Below are 18,479 nucleotides of genomic sequence, written 5' to 3' on the forward strand. Positions count from 1 at the left end.
TTAGTGAATGACTAAGGAGCCACTTTAAGAAATTAAGAAACAGTAGCTTTATGTGTCACAGCCCCCAAATACCCTTCAACAGACACATGGTTAAACAATGTGGTACATTAATACCAGGGAACACAACTTAGTAATACAAAGGAGCAAACTACTGATGTGTCTGACAGCTTGAATAGATTTCAAGGGCATTATGATGAGCAGAGAAAGCTAATCTCAAAGGTGACATTGTATAATTCCATTTCTGTAATATTCTTGTAATGACGAAATTATAGAAATTGAGAACAAATTAGTGGTTGCCAGGGATTAGCGTGTATGGGAATGGTGGGGGGTACGTGTGACTACAAAGAGGTAGCATGAAAGAGATCTTCACAATGTTTGAGCTATGCACACACATTGTACAAATATCAGTATCCTGGTTGATATTATACTATAGTAACATAAATTGAAAATATTGGGGGAAACAAGGTTTAGGTTACAGGGGCTCTCTTTGTAGTGTTTTTGCAACTTCCTGTGAATCTACAATTATTTCAAAATAAAACGTTAAAAAACACATATACTTGTATACACAAGGAAGTTCACAAGATAATGAAACACAGCCAATTTTATTCAAATTCTCCAAAATTTATACTCAATATGTTGTTTCTGCAATGTATGTCACCCTTTATATAATGGTTTTATTATCTTCACTCTATAGTTTTGTTTTGTTTTTCTTTACAGTTCTTCAGTAGAAGCCAGAGTCTTGAGTTGCCCAGTTAGGAGCCTAAAATACAAAAAAAGAAAGGGTAAATAAGAAAATAATTTTTGAAAAAACTTAGAAAAAGTGATACTAGCATTTCCTTTTCGCACTATTCCTGCCAAAGCATTTTCTAAGATTTTAACAACTTCTGCAATTGTTAAATGTCAGATGTTCCACTTAGAACAAAATATATCAAAATACCATCTATTTTTTTTACCAATTAATTATGAAGTATAACAATGAAAATATCAACAATGTTATACAATACAAATTGATCCCAAATCATACAAAACATTCGTTATATAAAAGATATTTTTCAGGCTCAGTTATTCTACACTTGGTTGGAATAGGCATTGACAATAATTTCCTAATTCATCGACTTCTAAGGACACAAACCTGATGCTAAACTTCAACCAACTGAGGTCCTTGAATGTTCCAAAGCTGCTTCCTAAAAACTTCCCACTCTCCACTTACACATAAACACAATGGCTAGAGTTAAAAGTGGTTTAGAATGCCAAAATTACAAAGCCATGCAAGTTGTTTTAATGTGTAATATATAGGATCTCTATCAAAAAGGGGAATATATTTTTTGACAAAGTTAAATCTGATAAAATCAAATTTTAAAAGATTAACACTAACATATAATAAAATCAACATTTTATAGAAGTGTTCCTTTAGATTTAAAAAAACAAAATAAATTTCAAGCACTTAAAAGAGGGCTATACACATAACTTATAACCTTCTACTATCCTACTATCAAAATGATGTGTTGAAAACCCTGAGGAATGAGTTAATGAAGTCACACAGGAAGAGTAAAAGGAAACTTAATTTTTTTTTACTTTCCCTAACAAATGCATGTAATACATCTAAGAAAAATTCTTTTCCATTTAGTAATTTCTTAAACAAAATGCTCATACCTGCAACAAACAGAAATGCAAAATCAGATACAACTGATATTACAATGTTCTCAAAGTAAGTCCATTTAACAATTATGTTACATTATTGCTAAACCCCATACAAAACAAAAAATGTGTGGTTCTTACCTCTGACCTACTATTCTGATTAAGTTTCTTCTCAATATTCATGGCCAACATCTGGCTTCTAAATGAAAGGCTTTTGGTCTTTTCAATCACTTGCTGATAGGGTGAGACTGCATTGTTACCCATAACCACATGACCCTAAAATAAGATAAAGGAAAATTGATCCTGTAATGTTAATGACCATTTCCCAAGCATGATATGACAACATTAAATAACTGCTGCACATAATTTTTATGTACTAGAGAGATGACAATATTTACCCAATTAAAAAAATAGGAGGCTGCTGTTGCCTTCAAAGATTATACATTAAAACAAAACAAATTCTTAATAGAATAAAGTTTCCTAATGAATATTCAGGAAAAAGTATAAAGTAACCAGCAACTGCTATCTAGTTATGTAGGACAGTTAGCTTAATACTCACTAATTTGGAATCAATCTTGGCATCCAGTCTTGCATTTCTAATCAAATTGACAATCCACCTTTCTGCTTCTTCTGGAGTCATGTTCAGCTTATCTGCCAACATACTAATGAAAAAAGTAAAACGGCATTAATTGAGTCTAAAAACTTAGTTTTAAGCACATAGTCTTTCACCCATACTCTGCAAACAGATTTTTAGGTGTTCATGGGTTACCTTCTCTTAAATATTAATTCTTAATAGCTGCATTATTCATTTGTGTGATTATCTTGTACTGTGCATGACCTATTCTATTTCACCAACCAGACTGATTCTTTTGATTTTATTTTTAAAAAATCTTTGTTGTTGAGTATTACAAATTTCCTTCTACTTTCCCCCATTACATCCTTCCACCCAGTTCCTGCCCTACCCCAGGACTTCACCACCCTGTCTATATCCATAGGTAATGCATATATGCATATAAGATCTTTCGTTAATCTCTTCCAACCCCTTCCCTCTGAGATTTGTCAGTCTGTCCCATGTTTCCATGCCTCTGATTCTATTTTATTCATCAGTTTATTATGTTCATTAGATTTTTTATTCATTTATTTTTATTTTCAGATGAAATTGTTGATAGATATGTATTTATTGCCATTTTATTATTCCTATTTTTTATCTTTTCTTCTTCATCTTAAAGAATAACTTTCAACATTTCATGAAGTACTGGTTTGGTGATAATGAACTTCTATAGTTTTTTATTGTCTGTGAAGCTCTTTGTCTGACCTTCAATTCTAAATGATAGCTCTGCTGGTTAATCTTGGTTGTAGGTCCTTGCTATTCATCACTTTGAATATTTCTTGCCACTCCCTTCTGGCTTGCTAAATTTCTGTTGAGAAATCAGCTAAGATTCTTATGGGGGCTCCCTTATAGGTAACTAACTGCTTTTCTCTTGCTGCTTTTAAGATTCTCTTTGTCTTCAACCCTTGGCATTTTAATTATGATGTGTCTTGGTGTGGGCCTCTTTGGGTTCCTCTTGTTTGGGACACTCTGGGCTTCCTAGACTTGTAAGTCTATTTCTTTCACCAGGTAGGGGAAGTTTTCTGTCATTATTTCTTCAAAAAGGTTTTCAATATCTTGCTCTCTCTTCTTCTTCTGGCACCCCCATAATGTGAATGTCGGTACACTTCAAGTTGTCCCAGAGGCTCCTTACACTATCTTCATATTTTTGGATTAATTTTTCTTTTTGTTCTTCTGATTGGGTGTTTTTTGCTTCCCCATATTCCAAATCGTTGATTTGTGTCTCAAAATCCTCTACTCTACTATTGGATCCCTGTAAATTATTCTTTATTTCAGTTAGTGTATGCTTAATTTCTGACTGGTCCTTTTTCATGTCTTTGACATTTTCACTAAGATCCTTGAAAGCCACACTAAGTCCCTTGAAGCTCTCATTGAAGATCCTTGAGTAACCTTATAACCATTGTTTTGACCTGTGTCCAGTATTCTGCCTGCTTCCATTTCTTTCATTTGTGACATGTTTCTTTGTCTCCGCATTTTGGCTGTTTCCCTGTGTTTGTTTCTTTATTAGGTAGAGCTGTTAAGTCTCCTGGAATTGGTAGAGTGGCCATGTATAATAATTGTTCTGTATGGCCCAGTGCCCCAGCCTCCCCAGTCACCTGAGCTGGGCACTCTAGGAGTGCTGTGCCCATGTGGGCTATGTGCACAGTCTTATTGTAGTTGAGCCTTGACTGGCGTCACCGGGAGGAATTGGCCTCCAGGCCAATTGGCTGTGAGGACCAGTTTTGTCTACAATGGCTATGCAGGTGACATTCCTATGGAGCAGGTCTTGCTTCAGTGGGGCTTTGGTGCTCACGGAGTCTGCCCCTTGAATGTGTTGCTTGTGGATGTATAGAGTTGTAATCTGGTATGGTCTGAGCTGTCCACCAGGTCACTGGCTCTGGGGCCTCCCGGCAGGTACAAAGTCAGCCCCTGCCTGAGCCACTCAGCAGGAGCTTCAGTGAGATCTGCAAATGGCTGCTATTTGTATTGGGCTAGGAAGTGCCCAGGTGAGGCCCAGCTGTGAGGTAAGGCAGGTCAGTGCTAGTGCTGGGTCTTGGGTCTCTTACTTACTGATAGGTGTGGGGCATGCGGACTCCAGCTGCTGCTTGTGTAAGATATTTTAGCAAAGTCTGAAGCCTGAACCAGGACAGGCCATTCATATGGAAAAGCAGCTACAAACAGCTTAGGTGGGGGTACAATTGGATGGGGCGGGGTCTCAGGGAATCACCACGGTGGTATGAACAGTGTGGGCCACACTGATGGAAACTCAGATGTAGCTGCCAGTCAGCTCTGCAATGGGGAAGGTCTCAGCACAGGAAGTGACCCCTGTGAGCACACTGTCTGGGAGCAAACTGCCCCCAAGTTCCTTCCTTGATGCCAGACAGTCCAGTTCATCCTGTATGTCCCTGGATTCCCCTAAAGCTGTCATCCGGCACTGGAGCCCAGAGGAATTGGGACCGTGTAAGTTTGTGTGAGGGCACTTTAAGAATATCTGGGACTCCAGCAGCTTCCATGTCACTCAGCCACAATCCCTGCTGGTTTTTACAGCCTAAAGTTATGGGGACTCCTCTTCCCATCTCTGGAACCCTGTGCTGAGAGTCTGGTGTGGGGCTGGGACCCCATGCTTCTCATGGGAGGCCTTGGAGATATCCCTCCCGATTAAAGAAATGCCACACGTGGGTGTTGGATCAGCCCGTTCCATGCCTCCAACCCTCCTACTAGTCTCAATGTGCTTTCTTTTTTACTTCGCTAGTTGTAGGACTTCCATTCAGCCAGCTTTCAGGTACTTCTGAATGATGGTTGTTCTGTAATTTTGATGTGGTTGTGGGAAGCGGTGAGTACTGGCGTTTAACTGCCGTCACCTTGGCTTTCTTCAGTAAAGATTTTGTATCAGTCTTCTAACATGCACCACCACTATGCATCCCACTGGTCCCAACCCCTCCATCACTTGAGATATTATCTGGTTCTTTCTTTGTCATCTCTATCCCATCTTCCTTTTTCTTTCTTTTATCCCAAATGGGCAGTAATAGTGAAGATGGAGCTTTATGTCTACATTTTTCAATGCCATGTGATCTTTTTGTGGAATGCAAAAATAGTAAAGATTTAAAAATAAAAATGTAATATCCTATTAAAGCTTAAAAAACAGAAAGTTGCCTTAAGCTATTCTATGCCATACTTATCTTGTATTATTTAAAATTCTGTTTATCAATATCTAAAAGACAACACGTATCAAAATGCAGAATTTCTGAGAAAAATTATCTAATTCAATATGGATAGATTTAAACAAAAATAATTTCCAAATTATTTAGATTACACTAAACATCTCAACTTTGTATATAGGTAGAAGAAGTAGGCATTTAAATGTTATATGTAAATCCCCTTTTAAAAATATGTTTTTTTTTATTAATTTGAGAGAGAGAGAGAGGAAGGGAGAAGGAGACAGAAACATCAATGGGAGAGAACCACTGATCGGCTGCCCCATACTCACCCCCTACCAGGGACCAAGCCCAAAATCCAGGCATGTGTCCTGACTGGGAATTGAACCAGCAACCTCTGGTGCATGGGACAATGCTCAATCCACTGAGCCACAGTGGCTGAGCCCTTATACACATCTTTTAGTTTACTAGCTTTCTACAAAAGTGACACAACAACATGATAGTGAATATGTTAAATAAGAAATACATATAGAACAAAAAGAGACCCCAAATTATCAAAGCAATCTTGAGGAAGACAAAACTGAAGGCATTACACTTCCTCATTTCAAACTACATTACAAAGCTATAAAATGAAACAGTATGGTATTGGCATTAAAAACAGACACAATGGAAGAGAATGGAGAGCTTCTGCAGAGCAAAGGAAACTATAAAATGAAAAGGCTACCTACCAAATAGGAGAAAACATTACTAATAATTTGATTAAAAAATGGGCACAGGATCTGAAAAGATATTTTTTCCAAAGAAGACATATAGATGGCCAACAAGTACATGACAAAATGCTCAACATCACTAATAATCAGGGAAATTAAAATCAAAACTACAAGACATAACCTCACTTATTAAAATAGCTATTATAAACAAGACAAGACAAAAGGGAACCCTTGTGCACTGTTGGTGGAAAATTAAATTGGTGCAACCACTATGAAAAACAGTATGAAGGTTCTTTAAATAACTTCAAATTGAGCTACCAAAAAACACTAACATTAAAAGATAAATGCACACCCATGTTCACTACAGCATTATTTACAATAGCCAAGACATGGAAGCAATTTAAGTATCCACAGATAACTGGACAAAGAAAATGTGAGACACACACACACATACGCACATGAATATTATTCAGTCATAAAACAGAATAAGATCTTTCTATTTGCAACAACATAGATCTCAATAGCACTGTGCTACATGAAATAAGTGAAACAGAAAAAAGTATACCATATGATCTCAACAAAAAAAATCAAAAAACAAGCTTTCAGATACAAAGAACAAATCCCAGAGGCAGGAATGAGGGTTGGGGAAATGGTTAAGAAGGTACAAACTTCCAGTCATAAAATAAGTAAGTCACGGGACATAATATACAGCATGACAGTTAATAGTACTGTATTATATATTTAAAAGTTGCCAAGGCACTAAGTAGATCTTAAAAGTTCTTATCAGGAGAAAAAAAATTATAACTGTGTGTGATTAACTAATTATTGTGAACAAATGTTAACTACTTATTGTGGAGATCATTTCACAATGTAAACAATTATCAAATCATGCTGTTCACCTGAAAACTAATATTATGTCATATCTTAATATAAAAACTAAAATGAAACAAATCATTAAAATACCCTTGGAAAAATTATAAATTACTGTGATATTACAGCCATAAAATAAAATCAGGGTTGGAAGATGTTGAGCCTATCTCAGTGTAGAGCAGAAAAACAAAGAGATGGAAAACAGGAGCGGGGCAAAAAGCCTCAACCAGGAAGTTCAATATCAAACAATTGGAGTTCCAGAAAGAATAATCAGTGAACACAAAAGTAAAGAAATCATGAAAGAAAATTTTCAAGAAAATTTCCCAGAAACGGAGAGCTGGAGTTTCCAAATTAAAAGGGTCTAGTATGAAGAATTAAAATAGACCTACCCTAAGGCATGTCATTGTGAAACAAAGAAAAAACAAATCCTCCAAATTTCTAGAGAGGAAAACAGAAAGTTGAGGAATGAAAATGGCTTCTGACTTGTGTAACAGGAAGCTAGAAAGCAATAAACGGTTTTCAACCAGTGTAACATAAGAATTTTTAAAACATGCAATACCTGACTTATTTAGTCAGAGGCCACTGACCTCTTTACCCTTAGATTGTCAAATAAAAAAATGACAACAGCCAGCACAACAATAGCCATCCAGTGTGAGTGAATCAAAGTTATACCTATTTTTTGTCAGATTAGCCAAAAATATACTTTTTGGTGTGCCGTATAATTTTAGTAATTAGTTAACATATGCCATAAGATGAAAAAGGTTGAAAATAGCTGCAATAGAATAATGTCTCCAAAATTCTGGAGTAAAGTAGTTTTCAACCTAGAGTTCCATGTCTTGCAATACATTATTAAACTATGAGAATAAAATATAGACATTTTTAGATGTAAGAAAATTTACCTTCAAAGCACCCTTCCTTATAAAGTTATTGGAGAATATCCTTTACCAAAATATGAGAGTAAACCGAGAAAGTGGAAGACAAAATAATGTTCAGGAAACTAAAGCTCTCTAACAGGAGATGAGGTGAAGGGTATCCCCAGGACAAATACATGACAAAGGAAGACAAAAATGCACCAGGACAGAGATAAACAAGTCCACTATTTTTCAGGAAGATAAAACTGATAAAATAATCTTGAGAAGAGACTTATAAACTGTCTAAGAGTTTGAAGTGGAATTAATGATAAAGATGTTAAGAAAAGCAAAACTGGGAGGGAGGGGTCAGCAATTATCAGCTCCAGAGAAAACAAATATTGAATAATACTAAAACACAATACAAATCTACCTTATTTGTAACAATTTGGTGCTGGTTTAAAAATCCACAGACAATTCTAACAGATTAAAGAATTCAGAAAAGAAAAGGTCCCATATACAAATGAGAATTTAACATGTAATATGAGTAGCTTTTCAAACCAGTAAGGGAAAAGATAGTTTTTCAATAAATCATGTTGGCTAGCCATTTAGGGAAAAAGATAGTTGTCTTTCTCACTGTTTATTCCCAAATAAAACCTAGATGGATTTAAATAGAAGAAATAAAGCCATAAAGGTGCTAGAAGAAAACATAGGCAAGTAGCATCCTATATAATAAAAGGCTAATATGCAAATTGTCCCCTTGACTGGGAGTTCGACCAGGGGCTAGGGCCAGCCGGCCAACGGCCCCCGGCCCCGCCCCTGATCGCCCCCCAACAATCCCTATCAGGGCGGGCTGGCCGGACCCCATCCATGCACGAGCTCATGCACCGGGCCTCTAGTATAAACATATTGTGAGAAAGGACTTAAAGAAAAAGATTAACAACATTAATTACAAAAAAATGTAAAATAATTCCTGGAAAAAGGTGGGGGGGGGGGGGAAGAGAATACACAGAATCTAAGTGCTATTAGGATTAAGATACTTATTAAAATAAGCACTTTACCCTCAGTTCAATTTCATAATTTAAACATGTTCATGTCTCTAGCACAAAACAAGATACTTTTCTTGTTCTGGGCAGTAATTAAGACCAGTGGTCTCACTTAAGACCCTAAGATATATGAATTTGGATGTAAAGAACCAATTAGGGTTTCACCAACTCTAGGTTGATTTTCTTTCTTTTTTTTTTTTTAAGACTTAGAGTACTTTTTTTTTTTCAAATATATTTTATTGACTTTTTATAGAGAGGAAAGGAGAGGGATAGAGAGTTGGAAACATCGATGATAGAGAAACATCGATCAGCTGCCTCTTGCACACTTCCTACTGGGTATGTGCCTGCAACCAAGGTACATGCCCTTGACTGGAATCGAACATGGGACCCTTGAGTGTGCAGGCCGATGCTCTATCCACTGAGCCAAACGGGTTAGGGCTCTAGGTTGATTTTCTATAAGGTTTTCAAAATGTAGACAATCTCCCTCCCATACTCCACCCCCCACACCCCAATGCATCTTAACAGATAAGAATCTGGGTTCTATCATTTTAGATGCTTATTATATTACATCTTTAAATAATCTGGCTTTTCAAATTTTATTTGATAAGCAAATGTATTTAAAATACTACTGATTTTAGCATTAAGCTATGAGAACCTCTGGCCTGTTATTTTTTTTTTAATCCTCATCTGAGGATGTTTATTTGTGTTTTTTATTATTATTGATTTTAGAGAGGAGGGGGGAGACAGAGAGAAACATTAATGTGAGAGAGGAAATATCAATTTGCTGGCTGCCTCCACTACATGCCCCAACAAGGGATTGGACCTGCAACCTATGTATGGTGCCATGACCGAGAACCGAACCTGCCACTTTTTCTGGTGCATGGGATGACACTATAACCGAGTCACACTGCCAGGGCTCTGGCCTGCTTTTCACTGAACAGTGGCCACCATTTTAGTATATCCAAAGTACTCCAGTCTTTCATAAGGGTACGCTATGACAACTAATTAAAGAATAGGTGTTTAATGTAAACTATTTTTTTCACAATCCTATCTAATAAAAGAGTAATATGCAAATTGACCATCACCCCAACACACAAGATGGCCAGCAGGAGAGGGCAGTTGGGGGGGGAGGGGAACCAGGCCTGAAGGGGAGGTCAGTTGGGGGGACCAGGCCTGCAGGGGGGGCAGTTGGGGGGTCCAGGCCTGCAGGGGAGGGCAGATGGAGGGAACCAGGCCTGCAGGGGAGGGCAGTTGGGGGCAACCAGGCCTTGCAGGGGAGGGCAGTTAGGGTCAACCAGGCCGACAGGGGAGGGCAGTTAGGAGTGACCGGGCCAGCAAGGGAGGACAGTTGGGGGCGACCTGGCTGGCAAGGGAGTGGTTAGGGGGTGATCAGGCTGGCAGGCTGAAGTGATTAGGGGCAATCAGGCAGGCGAGTGGTTGGGAGTCAGCAGTCCTGGATTGTGAGAGGGATCCCAGATTGGAGAGGGTGCAGGCTGGGCTGAGGGACACCCCCCCACCCCACACGAATTTCGTGCACCGGGCCTCTAGTATACAAAATAAATCTATTACCAGATTGTATATACAAAATAATTAGCCATTTATATGCAATAAACATTAATATTTCAAGAAAAACAATCTTAATTATAATACCACCCAAACTTTACTAACATAGTATAATGAGGAGAAAGAAATTTGAGAAATGATTAACTGCTGTGTGACAACTTAAAAATTTTCACTCATTTTTCCAACATCTCATTAGTAAAAAATAAGTGTATTATTTTACAGTTAATGAAGAAATGCAACAATGACTTTTGAAGCTATTTTATCTGCATATGGAAGTGTATCTTTCAATTTCTCTCTAATATTAGGAAGTATAATTATGAATATAAATTGCCATTTGGTAGTAACAACTTTAAGAAACATATTAAGATTAAAAAATGTTAATAAAATAAGCGAAGTAGAAATGACCTCAGGAAATGCAAAAGCAGCTGGCAAATATTTTGTGAAAAGTCACAACTAACCTTCTATAGGGAAATTATATTAATGTATGCTCCAACATGTTTATCACACAAATTCAAATTATTACTTCCATACTTTTGTTTTTATCTACAATTGAAAACGGGTCCAAGAATTATTCTAGAACAGCTTTTAAATCTCAGACACACACCATATCTAATAAACTATTCAGCTATACTAAATTAAATCCCACCACAATCTTTTTTGACATTCGTTGCATATTTTATGGTAAACAGATTCATAACTTAGCCTACAGAGTTGTATATAAAGGGATAAAAGCATCCTTAATATTCATTTTAATAGAGATATGTGACTATAACCATTTAGTCAAGAAACTTATCAACAGAGAAATGTTCCAAATCACAAATGGAAATAACTGTTTAATAGACAACAATAATATTGTAAAACTCAATACTATTCTATTCAGCATTTGAAATTTGTCAGCTGGAGAAAAAAAGGAGGCCAGAGACAAATCCTTCCCTTTCCCTGCTATTAAAAAAAAAAAAAAAAAAAGGACTGAATATCAAATAACTTTAGTAATTTGTCATAATTAGTATACAGTGAAAATAAGTCTACCTTGGTACTTAAAGATAAGCCATTTAGAGATATAAGGGTTTACTGAAACTTTAAATTACTTCACTGATTTTGCATTATATAAATTACATCCATGTCATCCTAATTACTCTGTATTTTTTTTCTAAAACATCTACCATAGTTTATAACTTAATCTTTATTTAATATCTGTTTCTTCCTCTGGATTTTAAGCTCTGAGGATGTGCACCCTACTATCTTATCTTCTCAATGCCTGGTGGAAAGAGTTGCTCATTCACATTTGTAATATTTTCTTCTTGAATAACTTAGTTATACTGTTGTTAACTAATCTATATATATAAAAGCCTAAGTGACTGAAAGACCAAACGACAGGTTGCTATGATGCGCACTGACCACCAGGTGGCAGACGCTCAACGCAGGAGCTGCCCCCTGATGGTCAGTGCGTTCCCATGGCCAACATCCTGTGGTCCCTTCCCCCCAGCCAGCCCCCCAGATCGGCCTGAGTTGGGGGGGGTGGGGGCTGGCTGGCCAACCTCCCACAGTCTCTCCCCCCGGCCGGCCAGCCCCACCGATCAGCCCCAATCGCCGGCCAGGCCAAGGGACCCCACCGGTGCACAAAACACTGGGCCTCTAGTATGCGTATAAGATCTTTGGTTAATCTCTTCCCGCTCTCCCCTCTCCCCTCCCCTCTGAGATTCATCAGTCTTTTCCATGTTTCCATGCCTATGGTTTCCACTCCTGCTTTGAGTGTCTGCCCCCTGGTGGTCAGTGCGCATCATAGCTACCGAACTGTTGGCCGGTTGCTTAGGCTTTTATATATACAGATCACTACGCGTAGCATATTTACCTTCTTTATAAAGTTGAACACTACATTTTAAAGAAGTTTTTGCATATTCTTGAAAAGGCGAAATAATAGAAACAAAGTACAGATGAGTGGTTGCCAGGGGTTAAAGAAAGGTGGCAGTGGGGGTGGGGGTGGCTATAAAAGAGCAACTTAAGGGATCCTTGTGGTGACAAAAATGTTCTGTATCTGAATGTTTCAATATCAATATGCTGGTTGTGATGTTGTTTTGCAAGATTGACAGAAACTGTATAAAGAACACAGGGGATCTCTATTTTTTACAACTGCTTGTGAATCAATAATATCACAGAATAAAAAGTATAATGAAAAAAAGAGGATTTGTATCAAAATTATTTAGGAGCTATAAAAAATACAGACACTGAGATCTTTCTCCAGAGAATGTTTTCATTTCTTGGCTTTGGGCTCAGTTATCCATTATTTTTCCATCTTTTTTTTTTTCTTTCTTAAAAACAACTTCCCACTTGATCTAAAATGCAGTTAGGACTAGCAATCACTAAGAACAATGATTCCCCAAGGTTAATTGTAAAAGAATCACCTGGGAAGCTTTAAATCCAGATTCTCAAGTTCTGATCCCAGAGATTCAGATTCAGAAGGTCCAGGTGAAGCCAGAAAATCTATTCTTTGTATGTTTAAAAACCTCCGGATTGGAGAACAATACATTAACCATTTTCTTAATGTATTCTTTAAAGGTAAACATTACCTCAATTGATCATTATCTTGGAGTTTGCCCTATTTATAAAAGCTTAACTTATTTTCAGCCATATTCTTAACATAACTTAAACACTTAACATTATTTTCAACCATATTCTCAACCCATTAAAAACATAAAGAGGCCTACCCCACCCCAGGACTGAGTCCTACTGAGTGGATGCCCCACGTTTTCTTGACTCTTACAACCTGAAATCTCATTGTTGCTCTTAGGAGAATATTTCTTTTGTCACATGCTACACTTTCTGCTCTGATCCTACTTTCTTAATTCATTATATACTAAAGATATTAAACCACTGATTTTTCACTCCCTTATTCTAGAACAGATATTTTTAATGTTTATCATCTCATGCACACATAAACTATTTACTAAAATTCTACGGAACACCAAAAAAATATATTTTTTGCCAAACTAAAAAAAATAGGTAAATTTTGATTCATTCACATCAGATGGCTATTGTGCTGGTTGTCATTTTTTTATTTGTAAAGAGGTCAGTGCCCCTGACTAAATAGTCAGGTATTTCATGTTTTAAAAATTCTTGCAGCACACCAGTTAAAAATTGCTGCTCTAGCAGGTTGTAATTAGATGCCTAAAAAATTGCAACCTGATGCAGTGGGTCTCAATCCTGGATGTGCTTTGGAATAACCATTCTTAAGCTACAACACAGTAGCCCCATTACACATCATAGCATAGCATACTTAGGAAATTTGATCCAGAAAATTTGGGGTAGCTTCAGAGACTCTGTATTTGTAAAATAAAACTCTACAGAGATTCTGTGACACAGAATGAAACAATAAGTTATGATTTTCATTTTTATCCTTTAGCTCAAGTGACACACTCCTGACAAATTCATCTAAATCTGTTACGTCTAAAAACATCAATTGTTCAACAATGAAAAAATGAAATTTCAGTGAGGTACAACACAATGAATGTCAGACACCTAGTAAGCTCAGGCTCTATCATTAACTAAGACTTAACCAGCCTTCAGTTTCCAGCTACAATCAAGAAGAAAGTGTACCCAATCAGTGCTTTGCTTTCTGTTTTCAGAACTGTTTCCAGGCTTAAATAGAGGTGCCTTAGCAGCCAAGATAGAAGCTGAATAAAGGTACAGGCTAAACAGGAAGAAGGAGCTCTGATTTGATCTGCTTACACATATACAGTTAACTCAAACAATGCAGGGGTTGGGGGAAACAATCCTCTGCACAAAAATCTGTGTATAACTTTTTAATCCCCCCAAAATGAGCTCACCAAACTCTTATTCATAACATAAACAGTTGATTAACACATATTTTGTATGTTATATGCTGTATTCTTATAATAAACTGGAGAAAATGTTAATAAAATACTTTTTATTTATTGAAAAAAATTTGCATATAAGTGGACCCATGCATTTCAAACCTGTGTTGTTCAAGGTAAACTGTACGTAAATATATATATTCACAGATATTTAATATGGCATTTGAAAGCAAGTCCTACAGACACAAAATTTAAAAACCTGGTTCTATAACTTGAAATCCGAGCCTCATTTAAAGTGCTCAAATGCCACATGTGGCTATTGGCTTACCATAGTGGACAATGCAAAAATAAAATATTTCCATCACTGTAGAAAGTTCTATTGAAAAGTCCTATTGTCAATGATTTAATAATTGTGTGTTGTTGGATTAGAAGCTCCCTATGATTTATTCCAGCTCTAAAATTAATCCCTAATATCTGAAGAAAATGCATTAACCTATCTATTCAAAATCATCTAAATTAGTAAAACATTCTACAGGTAGCCAAAAATGTTTAAACCTAAATAAAAAGGAAATACTATCATTGAAAGAGAGAAAAGATTTCTGGACTTTAGACAAGAAAAACTACTGAATGAGAGAAGGTATATGCCAATAATACCTCCAATAAGGGGTTAATATCCCAAATATATAAGAAACTCAAACAACACCAAAACCCCCAAACAATTCGACTAAAAAACAGGCAGAAAACCTAATAGACATTTCTCCAAAGAGGACATACAAAAAGACAATCAGCACCACTAATCACCATGGAAATAAAAATTAAACACACAATGAGATATCACCTCATACCTGTCAGAACAGCTATCATTAATAAATCATTAATAGATCAACAAATAAATGCTGGCAAGGATGTGGAGAAAAAGAAACCCTTGTGTACTGTTGGTGGGAATGCAGATTAGTGCAGCCACTGTGGAAAACAGCATGGAGGGCCCTCAAAAAATTAAATAATCATATGACCCAGTAATGTTAATTCTGGGTATTTATCCAAAGAAATCCAAAACACAAAAAGATATATGCACGCCTATGTTCACTGCAGCATTATTTATAATAGCCAAGATATGGAAGCAACCAAAGTTTCCAACAGATGAATGATAGAAATGTGGTTATATACAACAGTACAGAACTCAGCCATAAAAAAAAATAAATAAATAAAATCTTACCATTTGCAACAACATGGATGGACCTAGAGGGTCATTATGCTAAGTGAAATAATACAGAGAAAGACAAATACTGTATGATTTCACTTATATGTGCAATCTAAGAAGAAAAAAAAAAAGGAACAAAAATGTAACAAACTCAGATACAAAGAACAAATTGGTAGTTAGTTACCAGACAGGCTGGGGGTTGTGGGAACAGGTGAAAAGGGTGAAGAGGTTAAGAAGTACAATTTGACAGTTATGAAATAGTCACAGGAATGTAAAGTACAGCATAGAAAATATAGCCAGTAATATTATAGTAACTATGTATGGTGCCGTGCAGGTACTAGATTTGTCAGAGTGATCACTTCATAAGATATTATAAATTTCTAATCACTATGTTGTACACCTGAAACTAATATAATATTGTATGCCAACTGTAATTAAAAAATAAAATAAAAAACACAAAAAAACTAGCCTGGCCAGTTTTCTCAGTAGTTAAGAGTGTTGGCCTGCCAACCAAAGGGTCTCAGGTTTGATTCCCAGTCAAGGGCACATACCTCGGTTGCAAGTTTGATCCCTCCTCCCGTTGGGGAGAGTGCAGCAGGCAACCAGTCTGTGTGTCTCTCTCACATGGACGTTTCTCTCTCTCTCCCCCCTTCTTCTTCCTCCCTGCCACACTTTCTAAAAATCAATAGAAAAAATATCCTCGGGTGAGGATTAAAATAAAATAAATAAATACATACATAAATAAAATAATAAAAAATAAAAAACGACACCGAGTCTGGACAGCATGGATTAGTGGCTGAGTGTCAACCTATGAACCAGGAGGTCATGATTCAATTCTCAGTCAGGGCACAGGCCCGTGTTGCGGGCTTGATCCCCAGTGTGGGGTGTGCAGAAGGCAGCCAATCAATGCTTCTCTCTCATCATTGATGTTTCTATCTTTCTCTTCCTCTCTGAAATCAAGAAAAATATATTTTTAGAAAAATTCTTAGGTAATGATAATGTCACATAAAGTTTATTGAAGCAGTACCACTGTATTATTTTATTTGAGCTACACATCTCAAATAAGTAGATAGGACAAATACTTTTATCTATTTTACTGGTAAGGATAGTAAACTGAATCATAAGCAGCACAATAATGAATACAAGGCCCCAGAGTTAATAAAAAGAACTAAAACTGGAAAAAAACTTTCTTATTCATGGTACTCTCAAAGCATACACCAAAGTGACAAAGCACTGTCATGGACAAAAATATGAACTCACTAATACCAAGGAAAGAAATGTATTCATTCAACAAATATTATGAATATCTACACTGTACAAAGTTAGTATAGTGGGTGCTAAAGATATCAAAAGGAAAATCTGCTTAAAAAAAAAAAAAGCCCCAAACACCCAAGTGGTCAAATTCTAATTAAATATGGGGAAACTTCAACAAGGAAAATAAAAATATTAGCATCCCTCTTTCACAAGCCTAATTATAAATCTTTTTAAAAAAAGCAAAAAAAAAAAAAAAAAAGCAACGCTAGCATTCTGGGATCTATTTATTGTCCAGCAGAGTCCCACATATCGCAGCCACAACATACTAGGAATGTGCCAGTATTCTTTAAGAGAATCAGATTTTTTAAAGTATAGATCTGCTAGCTATAGTAAAATACTAAAAAGCCTGAAGTCAAAGCTTCAATTCCCATAGGAAAAGCCCCATGATCACACTATACTTCTAGCTCTGAATAACCACTTCAATGACAACCCACTAAAATTAGGCAAGCAAGTATGGATGCCTTAGCAAAAACAAAAGTCACTAAAGAAAAACTTTGGTCTACACACAATTCCTAAGAGGCAAACATTAAAGTAGTACGTTTTAAAATATTATGGAGTATTTACTGTTTGACTTCATCTGTGGCCAAAGGGCACTGGTTATTTTTCAAATTCTAATACATAAAATTAGTTTCTAATAGGTTATGTAAGTTTCACATTTCCCCCCAATACTTTTCTCACACAATAGAGAACATTTCAACTAAAATTCACCATAATTTTTTCCATGTTTCAACATTTTAAGATGTCAGTGGAGTTTACTATATAAGAATTCAAATATATAATCAAATAAAACAAACTCAATTAACTGAAATGATTACCAAATGTAGTCTTTCAAGAATATTTCCGATTTACTAAGGGCTAAAGCCTTATTTGAACTCCTGTTGAAAACCACTCTAAAACTATATTCTTCTCTTTTCTTCCTATTATAATAGTAGTCTTTTTAAAAAGTAACTGATAAATAACATTGCCTTGAACTTATCATTTTCAAAAATCATGTTGTGCCACACACAGAAGCTAAAGATATTTTTGAGTCTCTTAACAACCCAGAATTCAAACAAAAGTTACAATTTTTAATAAATCTCTATCAGACTTGTTTCCTTTTTCTTTTAAAGAAAAAGGAAATAAAATTCAATCAACTAGAATACTATTAAGTATACTTTACAATAAATGGAAATTTCTAGAAATTTAAAAGTCTAAAATACAAATTAAATCAGGATGTTCTTACTTAATGCTGATACACTGGTGGATGCGACAAAAAGTCTCAAATATGAAGAGACGAGCATTTTCAATAAAATCCTCAAGACAAGCCACCAAGAAGAAGTCATTCACAAGCACCTGTGTATAAAATGAAAAAGAAAAAAAATTAATGGCACTTGACTCAAAAACTTTGTGTGCCTTACTCATTGTTCCATTTCACTAGAATTCTCTCATCTATGATCACAAGTTCTACACAACACTTTCTAGCACACTATAATGAAGCTGCTAATAATATAAGTTAAACAAGTAAATGCTATAAGAAAAAGACCTAAAGAACTGCAATGTTTCCTTGTTCCAGTGATGATTTGAACATTATTTGACAAATTAGCTTTGTATTGTCCATTATCCTACATAAATGCCCTACAGATAGCATATCTTTTCCAGTTATTTCAAATAGTTATGAGTGAAGCAAAGATATGCATATTTCTATGATAGCAAATATAGTAAATCTACAAAGGAAAAAAATTCAAGGGGTGGTA

At 36.1% G+C, this 18,479-nt stretch overlaps 1 protein-coding gene across 1 annotated transcript in view; it reads right to left on the bottom strand.

The window, feature by feature from the left end:
- Window positions 1-586: 586 nt before the first annotated feature.
- The window catches only part of EIF3E (eukaryotic translation initiation factor 3 subunit E), a 51,087-nt gene continuing 33,194 nt past the window's right edge, over window positions 587-18,479 (bottom strand). Inside the window, exons 10-13 of the mRNA XM_079796126.1 lie at window positions 17,969-18,078; window positions 2,198-2,300; window positions 1,780-1,914; window positions 587-760 (exon numbers count right to left, since the gene is read on the bottom strand). Of these exons, the coding sequence (XP_079652252.1) occupies window positions 722-760; window positions 1,780-1,914; window positions 2,198-2,300; window positions 17,969-18,078 (387 nt within the window). The 3' untranslated portion in view covers window positions 587-721. The remainder of the gene's footprint in view (window positions 761-1,779; window positions 1,915-2,197; window positions 2,301-17,968; window positions 18,079-18,479) is intronic.

The sequence above is a fragment of the Cnephaeus nilssonii genome (genome assembly GCF_951640355.1).
Source record: "Cnephaeus nilssonii genome assembly, chromosome: 18".
NCBI classification, from domain to species: Eukaryota; Metazoa; Chordata; class Mammalia; order Chiroptera; family Vespertilionidae; genus Cnephaeus; species Cnephaeus nilssonii.